This window comes from Hyaena hyaena, unplaced genomic scaffold (assembly GCF_003009895.1).
Source record: "Hyaena hyaena isolate Hyena2069 unplaced genomic scaffold, ASM300989v1 scaffold_396, whole genome shotgun sequence".
NCBI lineage: Eukaryota > Metazoa > Chordata > Mammalia > Carnivora > Hyaenidae > Hyaena > Hyaena hyaena.
The window spans coordinates 1,146,649-1,171,707 of record NW_024081027.1 but is presented as its reverse complement, the minus strand read 5'-3'; the positions used below and the strand labels follow the sequence as shown (position 1 = coordinate 1,171,707).

Below are 25,059 nucleotides of genomic sequence, written 5' to 3'. Positions count from 1 at the left end.
TGCATTGTAAAGAGCAGGGGGAGAGAAAAAATGGGTCGCCCCCTCTTCCCACAGCAAGGGGCTCAGCTCAAGACCCAGTATCAAGCCAGGGCACTCTCTTGACCTAGAGGGCAAGGAAAGTGGCCAAGACTGTCCAAGTACCCCAGGACTATGCTCTACACACGCCGGGCCCCCGCATCCTCCTCAAAGCTCCGAAAGGCAGGCATTGTCCCACCCACCTTCCAGGTGAGGAAACTGAGGCTCAGAGAGGTGCCTTCCCCAAAGGTGCGTGACCATTAGCAGCAGGTCCAGACAAGGACACAGTCTGGTTGACCCTAAAGCCCTGGTTTTCTCCTCTGTACCATGGCAGCCAAAGAACCTGAAACTCAAAATACGCCATAAAGGCGCCGGTAGCCTGAAGTCCCACCCTTTGAGACCCTCCAAATGTGGGCATCAGGCACTTGCACTCGGTCTTAACGACCCATTCTATTGAATGAGGGCTTTTTGCCAAAGCAGACATGACAGATCCATCTCATCTCACGAGCCCACTCTGATGAACGATAAGGCGCTGCTAGAAATGGCCCTCGGGGTGCAGGGGGAATTGAGGGGGTAAACGGTCAGCAGGAAGGAGTCTCATGTTTAAATACAAATGTCTGCCACAGGCACAGGACGCAGCATGGGCAGGTGACGGTGGGTGTGTTGGCTTAAAGATCATTGAGATCATCTTCCTCCACCAGCCCATCTTATAGATGAGGAAACCGAGGCCCCGGGCGAGCACTGGCAGCTGCAGAACTCAAGAGTCTCACTCCTCAGCCAGTCGCACTTGACCCTGACACCTTGTCCCTCGTTTCTCTACAGGCTCCGAGCCCAAGCCATGTGTCCAGCCCTTTGACTCTGGAGCAGCAGCGTCAGCCGCCGGGAGCAGCGGCGGACCCTGGAGGCCTGAGCACCCGGACTTTCCCACCATGGAAGATGAGCAGGCAGGTGTCTGGTGGCTGAGAGGGGCGGGAGCTGATGACACAGTGGCAGCAAGGACACTTTGTTCAGACGTGCTCTTTACCAGGCACTCTGCGTGCAGTGTTTCCGAGGACTTTCATGAAAACCCAAGGGGTAGTTACTGTCGCATTTGACCGATGAGGAGACTGGAACCCTTCCTGGAGCGAGAAGGGGGAGGGAGGGACGTGGAGAAGGCAGATGAATGGTGCCTGGACGGAGAGAATGACAGAGGGATGGATATGTGGACGGACGGGCGGATGGGAAGAAGGAAGGAAGGGTGGGTGGGTAGATGGATGGATGAGATGCGAAGGAAAAGCATCCACGGGAGCTCTGGGCTAGAGCAGCCTTGCCGAGCGGTCCCAAGTCAGGCTGAGATGGACAAACCATTCGGTCCCCACATCATCAGTCAGGCGTGGCCTGTGGGCTGCTCAGGAAGGGGTGTGGCTTCCTGGAAGGGGTTCTGACGGCTGACAGTCACCTGCTGACATCCTTCCAAGCACCTGGGACAGCACATCTTTGCTGAAGGGGGGTCTGGGTGGCATTTTACACCAAAGAAGGAGGGTCCATTACAGTTAAATCACACGAGGCATCCTGTCTATCCATCCCTGCATCTTGTAGGAGGGGAAACGAGTGCCCAGCAGGGTAAGAACTGGCCCAAGCGGGGGCGCCTGGGTGGCTCAGTCAGTTAAGTGTCCTAAGTGTCTGACTCGGTTTCAGCTCAGGTCATGATCTCATGGTTCCTGGGTTCGAGCCCCACATAGGGCTTAGTGCTGCTTGCTCAGAGCCTGCTTTGGATTCTCTCTCTCTCTCTTTTTCAAAACGAAAAAAAATTTGGCCCAGGGTCAGCGAGGACCCAGGGTGCACAAAGACAAGAACAGGACTCAAGCACAGTTCAGGGCTCTGGGCCTCTTCGCATAGGAATCGTCTGCTGCAGGAAGTTGGGCAGATGAGGTGGTAATGGGGGGAGCCCTCCCCCAAGCCCCTGTCATTGTCACCGGAGGCAATGGAAGGCACTTTCCTGTCCCTTCCCTCCTGTTCTCTCTCTCTCAGGGGAGTCCTGTGAACACTGCACCTGCACCTCTGTCCATGTTTCTCCTTTCTTCTCCGTTGCCCTGGAGGAGGCCGCCATGATCGCTCACCCCCAGGGGCCCTACTCACTCCACCGACTCCCGACCCCCATCCCAGCCCGTCTCAACTCTGCATCTTGCACGATCTTTCTGAAGACAAATCGCAGTCGCCCCCCACCCCCACCCTGCCTGAACTCCCTACCTCCACTGTTTGGAACTTAGAAATTAAGTTCTTACTTGACGTACCGGCCCCCTTTCCCCCCTCCACACCTCCAGTTGTTGGAAGGCAGCGGGATCTCAAGTCTGCAGGCTTCTGAACATCCTGTCTTTTTGATGCCTGGAATGCCCTCACTTGTGGCCTCTGCCTCACCAACTCTTATTTGCTCCCTTCGCTGTCACCTCCTCTGGGAAGACCCCTTGATTGATTTCTTTCTTTTCTTCTCCTTCTCCTCCTTCTTCTTCTTACATATAACAGGACACTTCTTATTGAAAGTCTACTGTCTACTAATTGGTAAGATGTAGATCTTCTTAAAATATATGAAACTTGATCAATATGTGAAGCTTGGCCAGTTCAAGAGATCATTTACGTGTCATGTGGACACTATTTTATGTGGTTGGATATAGGTTTGGGTTTGGCCTTAGAAACTATCTAAAGATTGTCTAACTTTTCCTAATTGAGTAATCCTTAATAGGTTTTTTTTACACAAACGATTTCTTCCTTCCTGCCTTCCTTCCTTTTAAGTAATCTCCACACCCAGTGTGGGGCTCAAACTGCCAACCCTGAGATCAAGAGCCACACGCTCTACCTACTGAGCCAGCTGGGCTCCCAGAGGGGATTTTCTAAGTAAAATTCCAATCCAGAATTCCTGTTCCTCCAGACAGGGCCAGCTGGCCTCCCTCAGTTCTTCAGCTTGCTTCCTGGAACATTCTATCACACTTGATTCTGATGGCTGGGTTAAACCATCGCTCCTACCCAACCAGCTCCAGGGGGGTAGGGGATGGACTGTGTGACTGCATCTAACCCGACCATCGCCTTCCCCCGAGGAAGAGCCCTGACTCCTGAAATATACAAAGAACCGCTAACATCAGATCTGCTTCCACTGATCCAGGGTTTATGATGGGCGCATATCACCTCACTGTACCCATAGAGCAAGTAATCCTACAAGAAGGCAGCATTACACCCATCTTACAGATGAGAAAACTGAGGCCAGGAGAGGGGCTGGAACTTGCCTGAGGTCACGCTGAGCTAGTAAAAGTCATTCCAGGGATGCAACCCTTTGACTAAGGTTTTTCTACCATGCGAACCCCTCAGGAACCATCTGCCCTGTCATTTCTTTGCTATTCTGTTTGATACCGATCTCCTTTCTTACCTGATGAAACGGAGCCAGAGAAACAACATGCTTAAAGTTGCTTTGGCGGCCCGTGGCTTACTAATATACAACGAGATAAAGAACTATTCACATTTTTTTTAAAGTTTATCCATGTACCATCCAAATCTGCACATGGTAAGCCCTTCTGCAGAGTGGGCATTCCTGGGACATCTCGCCTCTGAGTCTGACAGGGGGAGCCCATCCCCCCCAGGTCCCCTCAGAGGCCATGGAGCGAGAACCTGGATTTATTGCATCCTCTGCGGGGCGTCAGGGCCAGCATACACTGTCAGATGCCTGCAAAGGCCCCCATTGCGCTGGCTCCGGCCTTTCCTCACCCAGGCGATGTTGAAGGAGAGAGGTTTCCAAGCAAAAGATGAGACACCCCACCTCCCCCCGCATCCCCCAGGGTACCTGCCGCTGGGATTTGGACAGCCTGTGCCACGGCTGCCCTTCACCCCTCCACCCCCAGCCCTGGCCTCGTTCCCACCTCTGCCTCCGGTGAGGGAGGCCAGATGCAGGAGAGGGGGAGGGGGCCCGGCCTGGGGCCAAGAGGCTGTCCTGACATGTTTATATTTACAGAAGGAGAAAAACCAGAGACACAAGGAAACCTTTCGGGCAGTGGCAGAGGAGCCCGGAGTCAACAGAGGTTGTCCAGCCACCAGGGAGGGGACTGGAGTGATTTGGGGAAAGGGGAGACTCGCAAGGAGGTCACAGGAAGGGGCAGGAGAGCCAGAGGCCAGCCATGGCCAGAGATGTGGGCCTTCCCACAGAGACGGGAGAAGAGGGACCCCGGCGCGTGAAGCACAGAGGGAGGAAGTGGAGGCAGAGAAGGGGTGGCCAGGGAGGGGGAAGGACAAAGATCAGCGGGTGCCAAGGAAAAGGGAGGCCGTGCGAACTGTGTAGAGGGTGCTCCAGAAGTCAGACCCAGACTTACCTCCTACTCCCAAAAGAATTAAAAGCAGGGGCTCCAACAGCTATCTGCATGAACCCTGTTCTCCCCCTCCGCCCCCCACCACGCTTCACAACAGCCAGAAGGTGGAATTCAACCACGGGATGAATGGGAAATAACACGTGGTTTTGCCAATATCCATACAGTGTGGTCCTTCCAGACAATGGAAGGGTTGTTTTTTTAAGTTTATTTATATTCTTAGAGAGAGAGAATGCACGCCAGTGGGGGAGAGAGAGAGAGAGAGGGAGGGAGAGAGAAGAGAGAGAATCCCAAGCCGACTCCACACTGTCAGCACAGGGCCCGACACGGGGCTCGAACATGTGAACCGTGAGATCACAACCTGAGCCGAAAGCAAGAGCTGGACATTTAACTGACTGAGCCACCCAGGCGCCCCAGACAATAGAATGTTATTCAGACTTAAAAAGGAATGAAATTCTGATACATGCTAGAATACGGAGACACTTGAAAACATTACGCGAAGTGAAACAAACCAGACATGAAAAGGACAGATATTGTACGATTCCACTTACTTGAGGTCCCTACACTTGGCAAATTCATAGACAGGCAGCGGATTAGAAGTTACCAGGTACCTTCGTGCCACTGAGCTTCACACTTAAAAATGGTCACAATGGCAAATTTTATGTCATGTCTACTTTACCACAATAAGAAGGAAGAAGGGATAAAAACCGCAGAGAGCTCTCAGCGGGCGAGATCAGCAGGAAAAGTCAACTCCGCAAAGCCCCTCTTTTCAGGTACTTTCAGTTTTGAATTGGAAGCTTCCCGACACCAGGCATTAGCAGGGACCTCCGTCTCCTCCCTCACCTGGTAAGGACTGGCCCTGCCTGACCAAATGGTCCAGAGTTAGGGCTGCAAGACTGAGCAAACAAAATTACAGGACACCCAGTTAGATTCGAATGTCATTTTTTTTTTTTAAATATCTGAGAGAGAGAGACACACACACACAGCATGAACAGGGGAGGGTCAGAGAGATAGGGAGACACAGAATCCAAAGCAGGCTCCAGGTTCTGAGCTAGCTGCCAGCACAGAGCCCAGCGTGGGGCTCGAACCCACGAACTGTGAGATCATGACCCAAGCCGAAGTCAGACCCTTAACCGACTGAGCCACCCAGGCGCCCCTAGATTTGAATGTCAAATATTGCAATGCTTTGGAAATACTTATCCTAAAGAAATACTTGAGGTTTATCTGAAATTCAAATATAACTGAGTGCCCTGTATACTATCCTTGAGGACTTTTTTTTAATCACATCTATTAACATCACCGTCAATCTTTTTATTTATTTACTTGTATTCATTTGTTTATTTTAAAGTAACCTCTATGTCCAACATGGGTCTTGAACTCACAACCCGGAGATCAAGAGTCATGTGCTTTATTAACTGAGCCAGCCAGGCGCCCTCCTGCGGGACTTGTGTAGAGTCCATGAAGGGGGCCATGTTCCCTCAGTGGCCCCTTCAGGCCACCAGTTGGGACAGTGTCTCACGGGCTGCCTGAGATCACAGAGATGCCTGGGGCCATGTCTCAGTGTTGGCCTTGCAGGAAGCAATAGAGGGAGGCTCACGTATCCACCCACCTACCCACCAAACCCTGTCCGAGGACAGTCCTAAAGGAAGTCTGGACAGCGGCAGTCTGTGCTGTAGATCTGACGGCCCCCAGGAGAGACGTCCTACCTAGCCTTGCAGAGTCGGGAAGGCAGCCTGGAGGGCATGCCCAAGCTGGCTTTTGAAGGATGAATAGGAGTTCGCCAGGCCCGCTGTAGGTGGGCTGGGAGAACAGGTTTTCCCAGGGGAGGAAAAGGCAAGTTCCCTGGCTGGGGCTGGGGGGGAAGGGCAAATAGAATGATTGGGAAGGGAAGAAGAAAAAAAGGATTAGGGGAAGGAGAGAGAAGCGTAAGAAAGAGCAGAGGGCTTGGATCCAAACAGACCTGAGCTTGACTCTGGCTGTTTGATCCAGGGAGAGTCTTAGCTCCTCCCTGAGCCTCAGTCTCCTGATCTGGAAAGTGGGACAGCAGTGTCCCCTGGTGAAGCTGCTGTGGCCTTGGTGATAATGTGGGCTTCGGTCGGGAGCACTGGCGGCTGGCACATGGTCGTCCACCTCCATGTATTTTCCGCGTCTCACAGGGCCTGACACAGTGCTGCCTCAATGGCGGGTGGCAGCTTGAGGCTGCAGACGGGGCTGACGCCTGAGCCTTTTGTAATGTGCCCCCTGGGCTTCTACCTGTCTGGGAGGGGAAGCTGTTGGCTTGAGGGCTCGGGTGTTCGAGACCCTCAGGGAGTAGGGCCAGAAATAAGGGACGTGAGCGAGGTGAGTCGTATAAGCACAGGGTCCAATACTGTCGTGATTTAACATTCTGGTCATCTGTTCGTCGTGGATCTCTTGGCATGACTCTTGACTTTTTATTTTTATTTTTTATTATTTTTTAATGTTTATTTTTTGAGACACACACACAAACACACACAGAGTGTGATTTGGGGAGGGGCAGAGAGAGAGGGAGATACAGACTCTGAAGCAGGCTCCAGGCTCTGAGCTGTCAGCACAGAGCCCGACGCGGGGCTCGAAGCCACGAACCGTGAGGTCATGACTTGAGCCAAAGTCGGACGCTTAACCGACTGAGCCACCCGGGCGCCCTGACTCTTGCCTTTTAAAAATACATGTATTACACTAACCTGATTTTTCTGGATTCCTGAGTTTGAGGCCCCACCTTTGATTTTGTGCCTGAGGTGAGGTCCTCACTTGCCTCAGCCTAGCCTGGGCCTGGGAGGGACCGCTGGGGTCCAATAGACCCAGGAGGAAATGTACCAAGCACCCCAGGGACAAGACCGGGAGCCCCAATGCGGCAGGAAATTCTTCTGCCTTTAGCGCCAAGGATGACTTAGCTCTGGGCCGGGCGATTACGAAGTGCATTCGAAGACCTTAAACAAGGTGTGGGGAGGGGGGCAGGGCAGAGGTTATTACCCCCCTTTATAAGCTTATCAGAGGGAAACCCAGCAAGCAAGGTGAAGTCAGGGCTAGAGGTCCAGACTTCCAGCCTCCTTTTGAGGGGTGAGGACTTGAAGGCCCAGAATAGATCTCTGGGGGGTGGGGGGCTACCCCCATTCCACTCTACTGGCGGGAGGGGGATGGGCAGGGGCCCCTGGTGCCCTCGGTCAATGCCCTCTTCTCCCACACGGGTCTCCAGGATGATGGTATTCCGGGACAGCTCAGCGACAGCACGGAGGACCTCAGCTTGGACCTGGGGGCCCTGCAGGGCAGCGAGTATCTCCAGGACCTGGGCCTTGGGGCCCTTCCCCACAGCCAGCCTGGGGGGGCCAGGGACAGCGGCCCCCCCAGCGAAGAGGCCGGAGGAGATTCGCCCTTCTCCAGCTCAGCCGGGTCCCAGGGCGGGTCTCGGAGACGCAGCTGGGAGAGGTCTCGGAGCTGCTCGGAGAGCTGGCAGAGGTCAGGCTTCCGTGACACGCCCCCAGGACAGGGCAGGGCCTCACCCCTGCATGGGGGTGGGGTGGGGGGGCGGTATCTGCACTGTCAGAGGCAGCCCTAAAGACCCTCTCCTAAGACACACATGCGTCCCCACACACAGCGCCTGGGAGGGCGGACAAGCCCGCGTGCATGTCAAAGAAGCTCGCACAACCCCGAAGTGAAGACGCTATGCTGGCACGGCGGGTGCACACCCAGTCCCGTGTCCACGCCTGCAGGCTTCCGCACTCGCCTCACTCCAGCCCATTCAGAAAGGCCTACATGTGTGACTAGCAGCTGGTCACACACATAGGCACAAAGCCACAGATGCACTTGTGATTAAAACGCAGACGTGTCCTTGACTTCACACACAGCAGCAGCCCCGCACAGCGAAGCTGGGGGGGAAGGGGGGGTTTAACCACCCGCACCTGCCTCCCCAACCCCTCCCAAAGTCACCACAAATGGAAATCCGGTCTGTGTAAAAATGCTGTGTCCTCTATGCAAAGGTGTGGACCCACCTGCAAATTCCCCAACAAGGCTCCCCTGACCTCTCCTCCAACACGGGGAGATTGAACACCTCTCTATATCCTGAGCACTCCCCCCTGCCCTGGGAAGGATCGACCGCAGGGTCCCCCAAGCCCCTGGATGTGGAGGTGGGGAAACAGCCAGGTGGAGGAGACACAGCGAAGCCCTGACTTGCTCACCTCTTCCACCAGGCTCAGCCTCGAGGCGGCGGCTGTGAACGAGGGGGCCTGTCTCCCGCGGACGCTGGCTAGCCTTGCTCTGAACTTGCCCGGAGAAGATCTGCAGGCCTGGACCCAAGAATGTCTGTCTGGGGGTGGGACCCAAGCAGAGCACCCAGGCAAGGTGGGTGTGACCCACAGCAGCCCTGGACAACAACACAGCTGGGGTGGGGGTGGGGGGGCCCGGGGCCAGTGTGGCGGGTGGGAAGAAGTTCCTTACCTGCAGCCAGTGGGACTTAAACCGTCACAGCGGGGTTGTTCCTGGGGGAGCCCATAACCAGGGAGTCACTTAGTCCTGAGATCTCAGCCCAGGCCTGAGGGCTCTTCACTGGGGTGGGGTCCACAGTAGGGGGTCCGTGGTCACAAATCTAACCCGTGATCTGGGAGGCAGAGGGGATAGGACGTCTCTGCATCTTTGCAGCTGGAAGGAAGCCCGCCTGTGACTGGACAGATCTCGTCTCAGGTCTGGGGTTCCAGCCTCAGGGCTGTAGCCTGTGGCTGAGGCATCTTTGCCGAGGACTGTGACCTGGGGAGAAGCCCATGATGGGCTGGCATCTGGAGCTCAGAATTTGGGGGCTCCGGCCCTCGGCTGCTGCTGCTACGGGGATCTATCGCTGTGCCTTGTGGCCAAAGGGTGCCCCTGCCCCTGTGGCTGGAGGATGGGGCTAGGGACCCTCCACCAGGGAAGCTGGCCTGCAGTCTGGCTGCCTCCCTGGCTGATCGAGATGCTAATTGCCCACAGGAATGTGACAGCCCTGAGAAAAGAGTGAGGTCACGGTCAGTTCCCGTGTCCTTTGATGAGATCAGCTCCCTGGAAATCTCTCCGGCTTTGGAGGTGCCCACTGCAGCTGTTCAAGGTAGCCCGGCCTGGGGGGTTCCCTCGTTCTAGCCAACATGGGGAAGGGCTTCTGCTGAAGGGCTCCCTGGATGGGGCCCCAGTTGGGCCTAAGAGGTTGGGAAAAGATTGCTGGCAGAGAGGACTTAGGGGCAGGAACTGGGCCCAACTCCTTGCGGAGGGGTGGGGCAGAGCGGGCAGAGGCTTCCCACATCTGCCCCTGTCCTCCCTCCGGGCCTCCAGCCAGAGCGGACCCCACCACCGCAACGCCCTTATATCGCCTAGGGCTCTTCTGTCTCTACCTCTGTCCCCTCCTTTATCACCCTCTTTATCTCTGAATCTCCATCCTAAGAACCTGTGTCTTTCTGCTGTTGGATAGACCTGAAGTCTAAACCCAAAAGTATCACTTTCTTTTTTTTTTTTTAATGTTTATTTTTGAGAGAGAGAGAGAGAGAGAGAGAGAGCAGGGGAGGGGCAGAGAGAGAGAGGGAGACACAGAATCCAAGCAGGCTCCAGGCTCTGAGCTGTCAGCACAGAGCCTGACGTGGGGCTCGAACTCATAAACCGTGAGATCTACTACTTTCTAGTAACTCTCTGAGCCTCTGTGGCTTTCTCTGTCAGAATGGAGCAAGGAACGTATCTCGGCGGGGCTCCCTGGGGGCTCCCTGAGCGCACCTGTGCACAGCACTTACCACACTGTAAACACTCTTGAGACATGGCGGGGGAGAGGGGTGCACTTCCAACACTGGCTGTCTGCCCCCTTGACGCCTCCCCCTGCCAGTGGCAAGCCCCCTCTGGACGGCCTCCAGGTCTGCAGGGACGGGTCAGCGGGGGTCCACACAGGGCCAGCCTGCCCCAGAGCGCCCTCACACCTATGCCTCCTGGGGGGGGACTTCTTCCAGGCTTGGAGCCGCCGGTGCTGGAATGCATGGAAAAGGACCATGTAGAGCCAGATCACGTGTGAGTGTCTGCCTTGTGGTGGGGAGGGGCCCCAGTGGACAGCCATGGGGCCATGGCTGGTGTCCCTCCCCACCCCCCCACCCATGACCTTGGTCTTCTCTCCCACACCATCCCTCCCCCAGAGGAGAGACCCAGACCCCTCAGAAAGGTTCTCAATATAGCGTCAGGGGAGGGGCTGGGTCTCATGGGCAGGGACTGCATCAGGACCTGGGGAGGGGCCAGCCAATGGCAGCCAGTCTTGGGGGACTTGTCTATAACCTGGGGCAGGCTGCACGGTTTTTATCTGCATTTCCCCTGCCCCCACCCCAGGCTGATCGTCCAGAAGGTGCTTCAGGAACTGCGGCAGTACCACGGGTGAGTGGGAATCGCGACACGTCCGAGGGACAGGGGAGGGAAGACAGACATGAAGGCCGGTGCGGGGAGAAAGCCCAGGGGGCCAGGTGTGGGAGTGGACAGGCCGGGGTCAAGTGCGGAGAAGACAGGAAGATACAGGAGAAAACCAGGACAGGAGAGGTGTGGGGAGGGACACATGTGGGAAAGGACAGGGGACATGCAGGCGGGGGGGGGGGGGGGGGGGAGCCAGCCCAGAAGCCTCCTTTGCACAAATGAGAAACGAGGCTTCTTTCCCAAGACACTGCCATTTGCTAGAAGGCCTTCCTGACGTGCTAATTTTGTCTGACCAAGAGGTGTTACCACCCTCTGCTGGAAACCAGTCACAGTGACCATGGACAGAGTCCGCAGCGGCAGGGAGGGGGGAGGGGTCTCGGATGTGGATCCAGGGCACAGGAAAGCACCGGAGTTGGGGGGAGAGGCCAGCGATGGGGCATCTGGGGAGGGAGGGGCTGCCGACCCACGTGTCTGTCCCCTCTGATCCTGCAGGGCCCGACAGAGGGCTCGCCTGTCAGTCAGCCCCGGGGAGGCCCACTCCAACCTCACCTGGTTTGAGTTCCTCTCTGAGTAAGTATGTGAGTGGGAGCTTTGGACGGGGGCCTAAAACTGGATTTGCACACGTTTACCAGTGACCCTAAGCTGGTGGCGGGAAGTAGGGCCGCCCCCATCCTCTCACTGGAACTGCCAGGGCAATGATGGAGGTGGGGGCCGGGGAGGCTCCTCATACACCTCGGAGGGCAGAGGAAGACTTCCTGGAGGATGTGACAGCTTGAGTTGGCTTCCAATGGAAGAGTAGAGGTTCACCAACACGTGGAGAGGAGGATGGGGGAAAGAAACAGTGTCAGCGTGCGGCTGGGAAGAGGGAGGGTGAAGGAAGTCAGCAGAGCCCCGATCGCTTTTGTGACACTCATGAGCACAGCTCTCTGTTGACTGGTGAGCACAGACAGCGCTGGAGGGAGAGCAGGGACTGCAGACAGAGGTGTGGAATCTCCCTCCCATGGATAGATTCCTCAGGGGCTGGGTTTGTCTGCTGCTGACTTAATAAATACAGTTGATCCTTGAACAACACTAGTTTGAACTGCATGGGTCCACTTATACGTGGATTTTTTTCAATGAATACAGTACAGGACTATAAATGTATTGTCTCTGCCTTATGATTTTCTTTTTTAAAAATATGTTTATCTTTTTATTATTGAGAGAGAGAGAAAGCTAGTAGGGAAGGGCAGAGATAGGGAGAGAGACAGAGAATCCCACGCAGGCTCCGTGCTGTCAGCACAGCGCTAAACGCAGGGCTCGAACCCACGAACCACAAGATCACGACTTGAACTGAAATCAAGAGTCAGACGCTTAACCAACTGAGCCACCCAGGCGCCCCTCTTCCTTATGATTTTCGTAATAACATTTTCTTTTTTCTAGCTCACCTCATTGTTAGAACACAGTACCTAATACCTATAACATACAAAATATGTGTTAATTGACAGTTTGCGTTATCAGTAGTTAAGTTGTGGGAGAGTCAGAAGTTATATATGGGTTTTTGACTGTGCAAGGCTCGGCGCCCCAATCCCTGCGTTATTCAAGGGTCAACTGTATTTATTAAATGAGGGGGTGCCAGTAATCCAGGAGAGGCGTGGCAGTGAACTGGGGCTGGAACGTAAGGGGGAATGAGGGGAGCAGGATTTGAGAGATATCCCCAAGGAAAAATGGGCAGGATTTGTAGGCTGATCAGAAACTGGGGTCGGGGGAGGAGGCAGAAATGGACGGAGCCAAGATTTCCAGCCTGGGCCCGCTGAGGGACCCCAAGTTTGAGACCGTGTCGTAGTTCCCCTCTGTGAACCCAGTACCCCCATCTCCTGGAACTTTGCAACCACCTGTGTTTGTTGAGTGAATAAGTGATTGAGAGGAGGAAGGAGAGAGTTCCGAGACCACAGAAGTGAGACAGGACGAGGGGGCTACGGGGAGACAAATTCCAGGTGGGGTCCAGGAGCGACCTTGGGGCCGGGCTGAAAAAGGCCCTCTGGGCCCACTGCCGCTCCCTGTTCATCTTTTCCATCCCTTAGGAGCGAGGACGGCGCCAGCAAGATTGAGCGGAATGACCGAGGCACAAGGGTGAAGCGTAGACTGAGCTCCCTTCGCTGTCGAGTCACCAGACAGAAGGAGAAGGTGGGGGGGGGGCGTGGACCGGGGTAAGGGGGGGCACCCCGTCCACCTTCTCCACTTTGTCAGGTCGCCCCTGACCCTAGAGCCCTGTGATGCCAGGGAGGTCTGAATGCGCAGGACGTTCTGAGGTTCGTTTCTGCCCCCCGCAGGGGAAGAGCCCGGCACAACCAAAAGACAAGGCTCAGGATGCCAGAGAGAGGAAGGAATGCATCAACGGGCACCAGCTGGCGCAAGGAACCTTCCTCAGCCACCCCAGCTGCCCCCTGTGTGGCAAACCCTTCCTGAGCTCTGGTAAGTCCGGTGGCCCTGCCTGGCCCTCCGATGGCAGCCGCTCCGTCTCCTTTGCTGCCTCTAAATCTCTCTTCATGGCCTCCTTTGCTGGTTGCTTCCTCACCCCACTTCACCCCTGCCAAGCGCAGGCTGACCCAGCTCCCTGGAGAGCGCCAGGTCCCTAAGGGCAGGGGCCATGTGGTTACCTCGACTTTTGTCATTGCAAAACTCCTCTCGCAGAATTCTAACTCCGGCAGTGTGTTAGCTAGGGCTGCTTGACAAAATACCACAATCTGGAATGTTTGAACAAACAGAATTGTACAGCGGACCCTTGAACAACGTGAGGGTTAGGGACGCTCACCACCCCACCCCATCCCCACTCTGCGGAGTCGACAATCTACGTACATCTCTTAGCACTATTTTGGCACAACAGACTACCCCTCCAGAGGGGGTGAGTAGCCCCTTTTTTCCCCCTGGACTTTTAACTTAATTTAATTTTACTCTTATTTTTTAATGTTTGTTTATTTTTGAGAGAGACAGGGAGTGTGTGCAAGTAGGGGGGGATCAGAGAGAGAGGGGGACAGAGGATCCACAGAGGGCTCCGCACTAACAGCACAGAGCCCAATGCGGGGCTCGAACTCGCAAACCTCAAGATCATGACCTGAGCCTAAGTCCAACGCTCAACTGACTGAGCACCCAGGTGCCTCTGAACTTTTAATTTAATTTAATTTAATTAATTAATTTATTTTAATGTTTCATTTATTTCTGAGAGAGAGAGAGAGAGACAGCGTGAGCAGGAGAGGGTCAGGGAGAGAGGGAGACACAGAATCCAAAGCAGGCTCCAGGCTCTGAGCTGGCTGTCAGCACAGAGCCCAACGTGGGGATCGAACCCACGAACTGTGAGATCATGACCTGAGCCGAAGTCGGACCTTCAACTGACTGAGCCACCCAGGAGCCCCGGTGCAGTATTACTAATCAAATTAGAGTTTCCTCAGATTTCACCAGATTTCTTCTTCCACTCAGGCTCTCTCTGAAACAGAATAGTGTTGTATTTTTAATCATCCTGTCTCCCTAGTTTCTCTGGTCTGTGAAGTTTTCTCAGTCTTTCCGTATTGCTCATGACCTTCACAGTCTTGAAGCATCAGCCAGGTGTCTAGTACAATGTCCCCCACCGGGTGTGTCCAATGTTGCCTCATAATTAGATCGGGTTATAGGCTTGGGAACCTTCTTGCCTCCTCATATCAGGGAGTAAGTGCTATCAACATAACATGCCTGTGGGTGTTAACCTTCATCTCCTGCTTAAGGTAACATCTATCAGGTTACTATTTTCTTCCCTTTCCCTACTCTGTTCTTTGGAAGCAAGTAACTGAATCTAGCGTGCTCTCAGGGTGGTGGGAATCAAGGTCCACCTCCAGAGACAATTTTCAGGACAGATTTTAGAGGTCACGAAAGATTCGAGTTTGTGTAAAAGAAAATACATGGGGTGCCCTTAGCATGGCATCTGGTACACATGGCCAAGGGTAGCATCCGTCATCATCCTCTGTTGTTGAGTTAAAGCTAGCGTCAAAACCACAGACCCCCAACCATAGCCCCCCATGCTTGCGTCAGGAGGTCTGGGGGGCCAGAAGAGCTGTGGCTCGGTCCCAGCAGGCTGAGATACCTCCCAGGTTTAACTAGCCATAAACCTACCTACGCCTGGAGGCATTCAAAGCCAGAGGTGACTATCTGTCCCTTAGAGGAAAGGGCCCCACAGTAAGTTCAACAGGACAGGGAATGAATGATTCACTCCAGGTAATTACAGAAGGCGGGTCTCCAGTGGTAAAGCTGAGATGCTTTCCCAAGGACCAGCCCCACTGACAGAACACCATTCCAGACAGTCTTGTTAATGGCCTTGACCTCTGAAGTTCCTCATGATCTGACCCTTGCCTACCTCTCCGCTTTTCCCTTCCACTGCTCAGCCATGCTGCAGTCTCGTGGCTGCCCATGTACATCACTACACCTTCCTCATTCAGCACTGTTCCTGGAACTCCCTCGGCCACATAACTCTTACTCATCCTTTAACACAAAGCCAGGGCCACTTCCCCCGGGAAGCCTGGATTGTGGATTAGGCGACTGTATCAGTGTCTGAGTGTCTCTTAGGGCTGTTGCTATTAGCCGAGAGGACACTGGCAATATCTAGAGGCATTTTTTTGTCATCAGGACTGGGGTGCTACTTGCATCTAGTGGATACAGGCCAGGGGTGCGGTTCAACATCCTCCAATACATAGAACACCCCCCACCCACCAACAACAGAGAACCATCCAGCCCCAATTGTCAATAGTACCAAGACTGAGAAACACTGCCATAGACCTACGTTCCCTACATCTCCCTAGCTCTTAGCAGAATCCCTAGCCCGTGATAAGGACTTAATAAATGCAGAGTGGCTGAACAGATACAAGAAAGATAAGAGATACCTCTCCCTGCTGCCAGGCTCCTTGAGAAACTTGGTGTCTGCATTGAGGAGAGCATTGTGTCACTCTGAAGGTTTCTATATCCAAGGTAGCTATAGAAATAAGGATCCTGCCACTTTTCCTGCTTAAAATCTTCAATGGCTCCCCACTGCCTTTGGAATAAAGTCCCAAAGTCATAGGAGCTCAGAGAGTGAATATTTACGCATCTATTGAGACCTCAAAAGTACCTGTGTCAGGGCTTCTGACCTCTGAGGAAGCCCATCCTTGCACTTCTAGAACCTCCCATTCCTTGGATGTGCTCCCTCTTTGGTCGGTGAAGCAATGGACTTCACTGAAGGCAGGTCGCTTGGGGACTCTGCCACCCTGTTTCTGAACGGAGGGCTCTTGACCACAGATTGTGGGTGTTTTGAAGTGGGTTTGGCTTGGAAAGATCTCGGCTTGTTTGGCCAGCTTGAACTTTGGTTGAAAGAGGTGCTTGGCTCCTCTCCTGGTTACTGACCCGCTGCGGCACCAGGGGTGGACCTGGTGAGGGGTGGGACAGACTCAGAATTCAGTAGCCTGATGCTGCCTGAGGGGGTGCAGGCCCTGGGGGAGGGGAGGCATCTGGCATGCCTTCGGGTGTCTAAGAACATCTGTGTGTGTTGGGGGGGACGTATGGCATGTATTTTAGACTCTGGACACCTGTTTGGGGGTATCTGACAGCATCTGTATCAGAGGTATCTGGTATGTGTTTGGAGGGAGTATCCAAAACTTTCTGAGTAAGGTCTTTGACACATTTCTATCTGGGGGTGTCTGATGGCTCCTGGGTGAAGAGGTCTGGTACTTTTGGGTATTTGGCATGTTTTTCAGGTTCTAAATAGTTTGGGGGTAACTAACAAATCTAGGTGAGGTTGAAGCCTTAGATGGAACTACCGATGGAAGCCTTAGAAGAAATCTATTTTGGGTACCCGAAAGCATTTTTTGAGTATCCGATGGCACCTGCCTGGGTGTCTAATAGGAGTTTTGGGTATCTGGACGGACCCATGTAGGGGTGTCTGGAACGACCTGAGAGCCATATGGCTCATTTTTCCCAGACTTGCCCAGCAGCTTCCTGGAATCTAGCTGCTCCTTCTTCGCAGGTGACAGGCCTGTTCTGTCCATTTCTTGTACCCTGTCCTCAGACTCTTCGCCCCGGGCCTCGGTTCCCTTCGACCGGCGCCCGCCGATCCCCGGCTCCAGGCACCTCTGACTTACTCAAGATGCCCCCCAAGGATCGCCCTCACCCTCCTCGCAGGGACCCTCCTTGCAGCTCACTCTCAGCCAGAAGCAAAGTCCGCGCGAGCCACGCCCCCTTCCGGGCTCACGCCCTCCGACCCGCCCTCGGGGCGGGCCCGCGCGTGCGCAGCTCGCCCGCGCGGCTTCCCGCTTCCGGCCCCGTGCGGCGGGCTGCTGTGGATCCCGGGAGGCCGGGCGGCAGCGGCGGCGGCGGCAGCGGCTAACGGCCTGCGGGGACCGGGCTGAGGTGAGGGCAGCGGGTCGGGTCCGAGGAAAACGGAGCTCGGGAGGGAAGCCTCAGGCCTCAGGAAGGCGCCGTCCGGCCCCGGGGGCGGCCTGGGGTGCGGGATCCCCGGGGCTGCCTCAGCCTCGGGTCGGGCCCCCCTGGAGTTCTCCAAACTGGCGGGCCGGTCCTGCAGTTCGGGCGGCCCCGTCGGTGCATGTGGCTCTGGCTGGCGAATGCAGAGGTGCAGACGATGTCCGCTGGCCCCGGCTGAGCTCCAGCCGTCGGGCGGTGCAGCCTCCCCCCAGCTCAGGATGGGGAGGTCTCCGGGCTCCTGGGTCTGGAGCGCTGGAGGCAGAACCGGGGAAATAGCGATTAGCGTAAACGGTGACCAGCGCCGTGGTGCTTCCGGCCTCTGTGCACAACTCCCTCCCTGGAGTGGACGCCCTCACAGCTAGAGAGCGTCTGGGCAACAAAACTATACCTAGAATATGTGCTTTAAATTTTTCTCCAGTTCCTTATGGAAGAATTTAGATGTTGCGGTGCCAGTTTCATTGCAGGGATGAATGAGAGGCCCTTGATCTTTGCATGGTGTGTGGTAGTAACCGTCCCTCCGATCTTTTTCACCTGTTGCTCTGTTGCGGTGAAAGCCTTAGGAGAGATGGCTGGCGCGGAATGTAAAAAGTTTTCTTGGGGAGGGAAAAGTTTTACTTGGAAGTGAAGGACACAGCTCTTCCCCCTTCGCCTCATTTGGGGAGAGTGGAACTCCAGCCAAAACCCTTAAAGGTCCTTTTTCTTCTTGTCTACTAGAAAGAGAGAGAGTTCAGGACAGCGTGAAAAGCCCCATGGCCTGGGGCGATTTGGAGATGATTTTACTGGTGATACATTGATTGCAGTATCTGGGTGATGGTCAACCCTGAAATGCTGGAGTGTCAAATCAGATCCGGGCTGTGTTCTCAGGGCCACCACATGTTAGCCATGGAACCTTGCTAAGCCTCAGTCTCCCCATCTTTAAAATGGGAATAAGGATTGTTTAGAGATTCGTCAGGATGGTATGTGTAAAGTGCATAGCAGAGTGCCTGGCTTATAGTGAATGCTCAGTAAATGTTCTATATACTGATTATGTGCATGCCCCCAGACCTGTGTTTTTAGGTTGGCATTGCAAATCATAAAGTGTCTGGAAAACGTGAGCATCTCAGTTGTTATTTTGACGTCAGAGTGTACACTTGATCAGTAGTTTGTTGTTCTGTGAGTCAAACCGTTTGGAGAAAAAGGTTGTTCTTAAAGCAAGTAAGAGCATAAAAGGCATAATAAAGTCGGTTCTTGTAAACATAATTTGTTTTGGGGGTTGTATAGCTTATTTCATTTTTAAATGGCATGCGTAGAGAAATGGAAAAAGCGATTCTTTGATTCTTTCCTTTATTTCTCTCTCTCTCCCTCTCTTTCCCTGAATTGACTTGAGAACATGCCCTCAGCTTTGAAGGCTAAGGTGGCGTGTCCATTGTTTCTGGCGTAAGCTGTGTTATAATTTTCATTCTTGTCACACAGTAGCAATTACCGCTGGCTGCAGGGCCATTACCTTTGTCACCAGCCCCCTCGGACTAGGGCTGTGGTCACCAGCTGTGCCTCCCTGGGTGTTTACCTTCCACATGTTTAGCATATTTCTGATCCTTGTGTCAAGGTCTTTCTTCCTCATTCATCCTAGGTCCTGTTTCCATTTCTTCAGATTCCGCCCAAGACTTTGAAAACCTTCTCATCTCCCCTCTCAAGTAATTTAAAACCCAGAGACCTTTATGAAGTCCAAACAGTTTGTTTCTTTGTTATTTATTGGTTGAGTTTTACTCTTCCCCTGAAAGCGGTGGTGGGGAGCTGCCTGCCTGCGTGTTTTGAAAACCCTTTCTCCAGGTGCAAAACAATTCCGGTCACAGCCCGTAGGAATTTTCTGGAGGAGGAATGTGACTGTTGGGGGAGGGGGCAAACTGATTAAAATAATGTCCTCAGTGAAGGGCCCCCCCCCCCACTACTGTGCTTGGGGTGTGTTGTTAAAATTGCCCTTGAGTGTAAAATTCATCCTGCTTGTTTCTCGGCTTCTGTCCTTAGTTTTCAAGGGAGTATAAAGTTGTGGTTGGTTATGTTCAAAGTAGCAAATACACCAGCTGATTTACATCACATCTTGAAAAAAATATTCTAAAGATTTAACATACCCTGTGTGGTTTACATTTTAAACTCATATCACTCTCTCTTTTAGAAAAAAATGTTAATGTTTATTCTTTGAGAGAGTGAGAGCACCAGCAGGGGAGGGGCAGAGAGGGAGACAGAATCCAAAGCAGGCTCCAGGCTGGGAGCTGTCAGCACAGAGCCTGCTGCGGGGCTGGAACTCACGAACTGTGAAGTCATAACCTGAGCCAAAGTTGGATGCTTAACCGACTTGAGCCACCCAGACGGCTCCCCCCCCCCTTTTTTTCTTAATAATACAGCTTTATTGGAATAGAATTCACCTACCATAAAATTCACCGTTTTAAGGTGTGCTATTTAGTGCAGGTTTTTTTTTAAGTTTATTTATTTTGATAGAGAAAGAGAGAGCACATGGGGGAAGGGCAGGGAGAGAGAGAATCCCAAGCAGCTCCACACCATCAGCTTGGAGCCCTTTGTGGGGATCAAACTTATGAACCTTAAGATCATGAGTCAGATGCTCAACCAACTGAGCCACCCTGGGGCCCTTGTTTTGTTTTGTTTTGTTTTGTTTGTTTTTGTTTAATTTTGAGAGAGAGAGAAAGAGAGAAAGCACATGTGCGGGAGGGGCAGAGAGAGAGAGGGAGACAGAGAATTCCAAGCAGGTTCTGCGCTGACAGCACAGAGCTTGACACAGGGCTCGAACTCCAGAACTGTCAGATCATGACCTGAGCGGAAAGTCGGGTGCTTAACTGACTGAGCCACCCAGGCGCCCCCTTCAGTGATTCTTAATACTTTCCCAGAGTTATACAACTGCCACCACTATCTAATTCAGAACATTTTACCATCTGCTTACTCTTGTGGGTAAGTTTCAGGAGGAGAGAAAGGCAAAAGAAAGAGGTGGCCCCCACAGGTGCTCTGTGGCTCCTTTGCAGCACGGGACAGAGGGAAGCAAGGACCATGTCGAATCACTTGGCTGAAATGCAGCGTGTTCTGTGCATGAGGACAGTTAGGCACTGTTTATGGATACCTCTTAATTTGCCAAGATTACTTTGCAGAGCAGAAGCAAATTTAGAAAGAATAATAAATGGTGACGTCGTCCATAGCAAGGGTCAGCGTGCTCGCCAGTGACCTCACATGACCAGACATATTGTAGAGCTAAAACCTGTGGCGGACCGGTGGGGACCCGTGGGGACCAGTGGGCTACGAAGCCGGGAGCGAGGCAGCTCATGGGTGCTCGTAATCCCTGGATGTAGTCATCGATGGTCCTTGTGATCTTTGCACTGGCCACTTGGAAGCTTCTCATCAAAGAAATTAAAGAGTGATGGGGAGATGGAAAAATTGAGACCCTCCTCTATACTGCCGGTGGGGCTGTAGAATGGGGCAGCCACTGTGGGAAAACCGTCTGGCGATTCCTCCAGAAGTTAAACTTGGACAGTGTTTGGTGACAGTGTGGTCTACCGTATGATCTTGCAATTCCACCCCTAGGTCTGTGCCTAAGGGAGATGGATGTATAGGCCTGCACAGAACTGGTGCACACACTCACAGGAGTCGTATTCACAACAGCCGACCCAAATGTCCATCCGATGAATGGAAAAGTGAAATGTGACCCATCCACACGGTGGAATATTTGTCACTAATAAAAAAAGATGTGACAACATGGGTGAGCCTTGCAAATGGCACGCCGAGTGAGAGAAGCCAGTCCCAAAAGGCTGTGTATCTTCTGGTTCCATTTATGTGAAATATCCAGAATGGGAAAATCCAGAGAGACCAAAAATAGAGGAATGCTTGCCAGGGCCCGGAAGGAGTGGCGTGGGGAGTGACAGCTGAGGGGCGCGGGGTTTCTTTTGGGGATGATGAAAACGTTCTAGAACCGTGGTGATAGGCACACGACACTGAATATACTAGAAGCCATCCAGTCGTACGCTGTAAAAGGGTGAGTTGTATACTACGTGAACTCCATCTCAGTAAAGCTGTGGACTAGGAGAAAAAGGCAAAGCCGCAGGATAAGAGCTAGCAGCGCCGTGGAGATGGTCATGGGACAGAATCGGAAGGAGAGGTTTGAGCCTCGGTGGCTGGAAATCCAAGGGGGAAAGATAAGAAAATCCTAAAAACAAAGGGAACAGCTGTCCGACATAAATGGCTTGGGTTGGATTATTGACACTGATAGATTCTTGTTTTCCTAAAGTTGATTACAGATCGGTCCCTACCACTTAGGAGACGGTCACCAAGCCCCGTGGGCCATCCATTGTGACAAGGGTTGAGGCAGAGCTGCGGGGTCAGACCGGGCAGGAGAGCCCTCTCTCTCCTGAGGGGTGGTGGTTAGGCTGAGACTCACAGAGTGGGATCGGCATGTGTGAAAGTCAGAGTAGGGAAAGACGTGCTGTTCGTCAGGTAGCCAGGGAGCGCTGAGACGGGCATTTTACAGGCTGGGGTGTTACCCTGGTGGACTTTATGGCCCTTGCTGTCAGTGGGTGGAGGCTGGCTTGGAAGAGGCCGAGGCTGGAGATAGAGAGACACGTTGGGAAATGACCTTGGCCTAAACAGGGACCGTGGGGAAGAGGTCAGACATGGATCTGTTCCAAGGTGGGTGTGTCAGGGCTTCAGTGACAGTGTGGGAGTGTGATGTGGGTGACCAGGCAGACCTCGGGCCCTGAGGCCATCAGCTAGGAGAACTCTTCCGCAGCAGGGGCACCCGAGGCTTGTAGGGCTGTTAGGGTGACCAGTTTGGACCAATCTCAAGTTTATTTTGTGCTGGAGAGGGGGAAGCTGTGTTCCCTGCCCTCCAATCAGAGTCTCTCCCCCGCCACATCCACCCCATCCCAAGGCTTCCAGGGTCTGAGAGCCATGGTCTGGTCAGTGTGCTTGTGTCACCAGAGGCGGAGGCCCTGGGAGTTCTGGGGCTTTTCTGTGCCCTCGGAGCAGGAATCAGCCAGCCCCGTCCTCCCCAGAGCACCTTCCGCATGGAGACTTGTGGCCTGGGAGCCAGAGGGCCGCATGCGTCTCTCCTCTGTTATGTGATTTGTAGCCGTGCTCTTCCCGCACGCCGGTGTCCCGGAAACATCCTAGGTGTGGTAGGCAACAGGGGGTCCCCCGAGATGCTTCCATCCTGACCCCCGAGAATCGCAAATACGTGACCTTCTGTGGCAAAAGGAACTCCACAGGTGTGACCCAGGACCTGGAGATGGAGGATGAGCCTGGATTTTCCAGGTGAGCCCAGGGGCAGCAGAAGGGTCCTCAGGAGAGGGAGGCAGGCAGGAGGGTCCAGAGGGTCTGAGGTCAGAGAGGGGTTGGAAGGGGCTTGCTGCTGCCTTCAAAGATGGAAGAGGGGCAGGAAGCCAGGTCCACTGTGCCACTAGAAGCCTCCAGAAGGTGGCCGCCCTCCAACCCAGCTCGGCCTTCTGCCCTCCAGCACCCTCAGGGAATAGTTTGTGCTGTTTACAGCCGCCTCCTGGAACTTTGTCCCAGCAGCCATCGGGAACTCCTACACCCAGTGTTCATCTGCATTGCTCGAAAGCCCAAACTTGTCATTTGACTTGGGACCCGCCCCAGCCCTTTCCAGCACTTCTTCTACTGTGGAAGTTTCTAGCACTCGGGGCTTTCTCAGGGCTCTGCGGGCCTCCAGCAGGCCACTCGTGTCCGCTCATGCACACACACATGTGAGCACCGTGAGCAGCAGGGCGGCAGCAGGGAGCTCAAGTCCCGGGTCTCAGAGATGCTCTGTGAACACTCCCATCCTCAGTTTCCCCGCCTGTAAACCTAGCAGCGTAACGGCACGCCTCAGCCCGTGGGCTTGGAACTGCTTGCGGAGGGCCCAGCGGGTGCGGGCGCGAGTGTGTTCATCCGTTCGTTTGGCGCCTGCTGTGTACCAGGTTCTGGAATGGCAGAGCAAACACGACTTAGCTCTTGGCTTCTTCTTTTTCTTCGTTTTAATCTTAAAAATATACTTCATTAACAGCGTGCATAAAATATGCATTTAAAAAATGGAGCACAGCCACCACAGCCGGCTCTGGAAGTTTGAGGATTAATTATCAGTCACATCTCATAAATGAGTACTTTTACTATTGTCATTAGCTCCACCCGGCTTATTAGCAGGAAGCTAAAACCTTCCTTTTGGTGTCTCTCCCTCTTCTAGAATGTTCCCAAAGCTCTGATCCCAGGGGAAGGCCCTGCTTGCTGGGCCCTGCTGCTGTCCGCAGTTGTCCATTCTGCTGCTCCTTTTGAAAATGGGGATGTTGTAATTCGCATATCATAACATACATCCCTTTAGTGCGTATGATTCAGTGGTTTTCAGTATATTTATAGAATTGTGCAGCCATCACCACTCATCACCCTGAAAGGAAATCAAGTACCTATTAGCTGTCACTCTGCATTTCCCGTTCCCAAGCCTCTGGTGACCTTGACTCTACTTCCTCTCTCTAGATTTGCCTGTTCTGGACATTTCATATGTAAACATTTTTTGGTTTGGGTTTTTTTTTTTCTTTTAATGTTTATTTTTGAGAGAGAGAGAGGGAGACACAGAATCCGAAGCAGGCTCCAGGCTCTGAGCTGTCAGCACAGAGCCCGACGCGAGGCTCAAACTCCTGAACCGCGAGATCATGACCTGAGCTGAAGTCGGACGCTTAACCAACTGAGCCACTCAGGCTCTCCCTCCATTGTTGTATTTTGTAGGAAGCTGTTTCCCCAACTCACTAAGGGGTCATGATCCTCAGTGTGAGAACACTGCCTTAAGATCCCAGGGCGTATGGTAGAAAAGTGTTCAGGAAAGGATGTAGCACTTGGCGATACAATTAAGAGCTGTGACTTTTGAGAACTGTACTAGTTCCTCAGGACCTCTGTGACAGATTGCTACAACCTAAGCAGCTTAAAATAACAGAAATTTATTCTGTCACAGTTCTGGAGGCTAAAACTCTGAAGTCAAGGTGTCTGCAAGGCCGCACGCCCCTCGAAGGCTCTAGGGGAGGGTCCTAGAAGGCTGCATCACACCAGGCTCTGCCTTTATGTTCACTTGGCCTTCACCCCTGTGTGTGTTTCTGTGTTTGTGTGTCCCTCTGCAGCCAAATCTCCCTGTGCCTTGTACAGACTGCAGCCACTGGACCCAGGGTCCACCCTTAATCCAGGCTGATGCCATCTTGAGACCCTTAAGTTAGTTACATCTGTAAAGACCCTCTTTTCAAAGGAGGCCACGTTTTGTGAGGTTCTGGGTGGCCATGAAGTCTGAGGACACCATATCCACCCCACCGCAGGAGACTTCTATTTCTAGTGTCATCAGTGAGAGCACGTTTACATGCTACAGGAACTCATTTCTTAGATTCTTGCCAACACAGTAACTTCCAGATATTTTAAAGTGAAAAATAAGCATTGGACTTCGGCCCACTCTTGGGAGCCCAGTCAGCGAAGAGAGGAAATCGGAGCTCTCAAGAGGAGCTAGTTCCTTGCTTCAGTCTTCTATGAATATCATTTGCTCTGCAGTATCAACAGGCGCCTGATACTACAGTATGTTCACTGTTTGCTTGTGTGCCTGCCTCCATATACTCTCGTCTTTCCCCATAAGTTCAAAAACCACCTTCACCCAATACAAAACTCATGTCAATTTGGAGAGGAAAAAACAGTTCCATCTGCCTGGCCCTGCACCTAGCTTACATAAGTATGTGAAACTGTTTTCTTCCTGACCTTGAGACACGAAATACATTAAAATATATTCAGGCTCACACTGTTGCAGCACTAAAAGGAATACTAATGAAGGTCTTTGCAAGGGTCTGGAATTTACCTAATA

General features: G+C 53.2%; 1 protein-coding gene across 2 annotated transcripts in view; it reads left to right on the top strand.

Moving 5' to 3' along the window:
- Nucleotides 1-936: 936 nt before the first annotated feature.
- ARHGEF18 (Rho/Rac guanine nucleotide exchange factor 18) overlaps nucleotides 937-25,059 on the top strand; it is a 67,616-nt gene continuing 43,493 nt past the window's right edge. Inside the window, exons 1-9 of one of the 2 annotated variants that reach the window (XM_039251566.1) lie at nucleotides 937-963; nucleotides 7,555-7,814; nucleotides 8,546-8,696; nucleotides 9,315-9,429; nucleotides 10,310-10,367; nucleotides 10,677-10,721; nucleotides 11,247-11,324; nucleotides 12,815-12,917; nucleotides 13,064-13,205. In XM_039251566.1, coding sequence (XP_039107497.1) covers nucleotides 952-963; nucleotides 7,555-7,814; nucleotides 8,546-8,696; nucleotides 9,315-9,429; nucleotides 10,310-10,367; nucleotides 10,677-10,721; nucleotides 11,247-11,324; nucleotides 12,815-12,917; nucleotides 13,064-13,205 — 964 coding nt within the window. In that variant the 5' untranslated portion in view covers nucleotides 937-951. Of the gene's footprint in view, nucleotides 964-7,554; nucleotides 7,815-8,545; nucleotides 8,697-9,314; nucleotides 9,430-10,309; nucleotides 10,368-10,676; nucleotides 10,722-11,246; nucleotides 11,325-12,814; nucleotides 12,918-13,063; nucleotides 13,206-17,055; nucleotides 17,136-25,059 lie in introns of those variants that run through there. The other variant, XM_039251567.1, reaches the window with a different exon arrangement.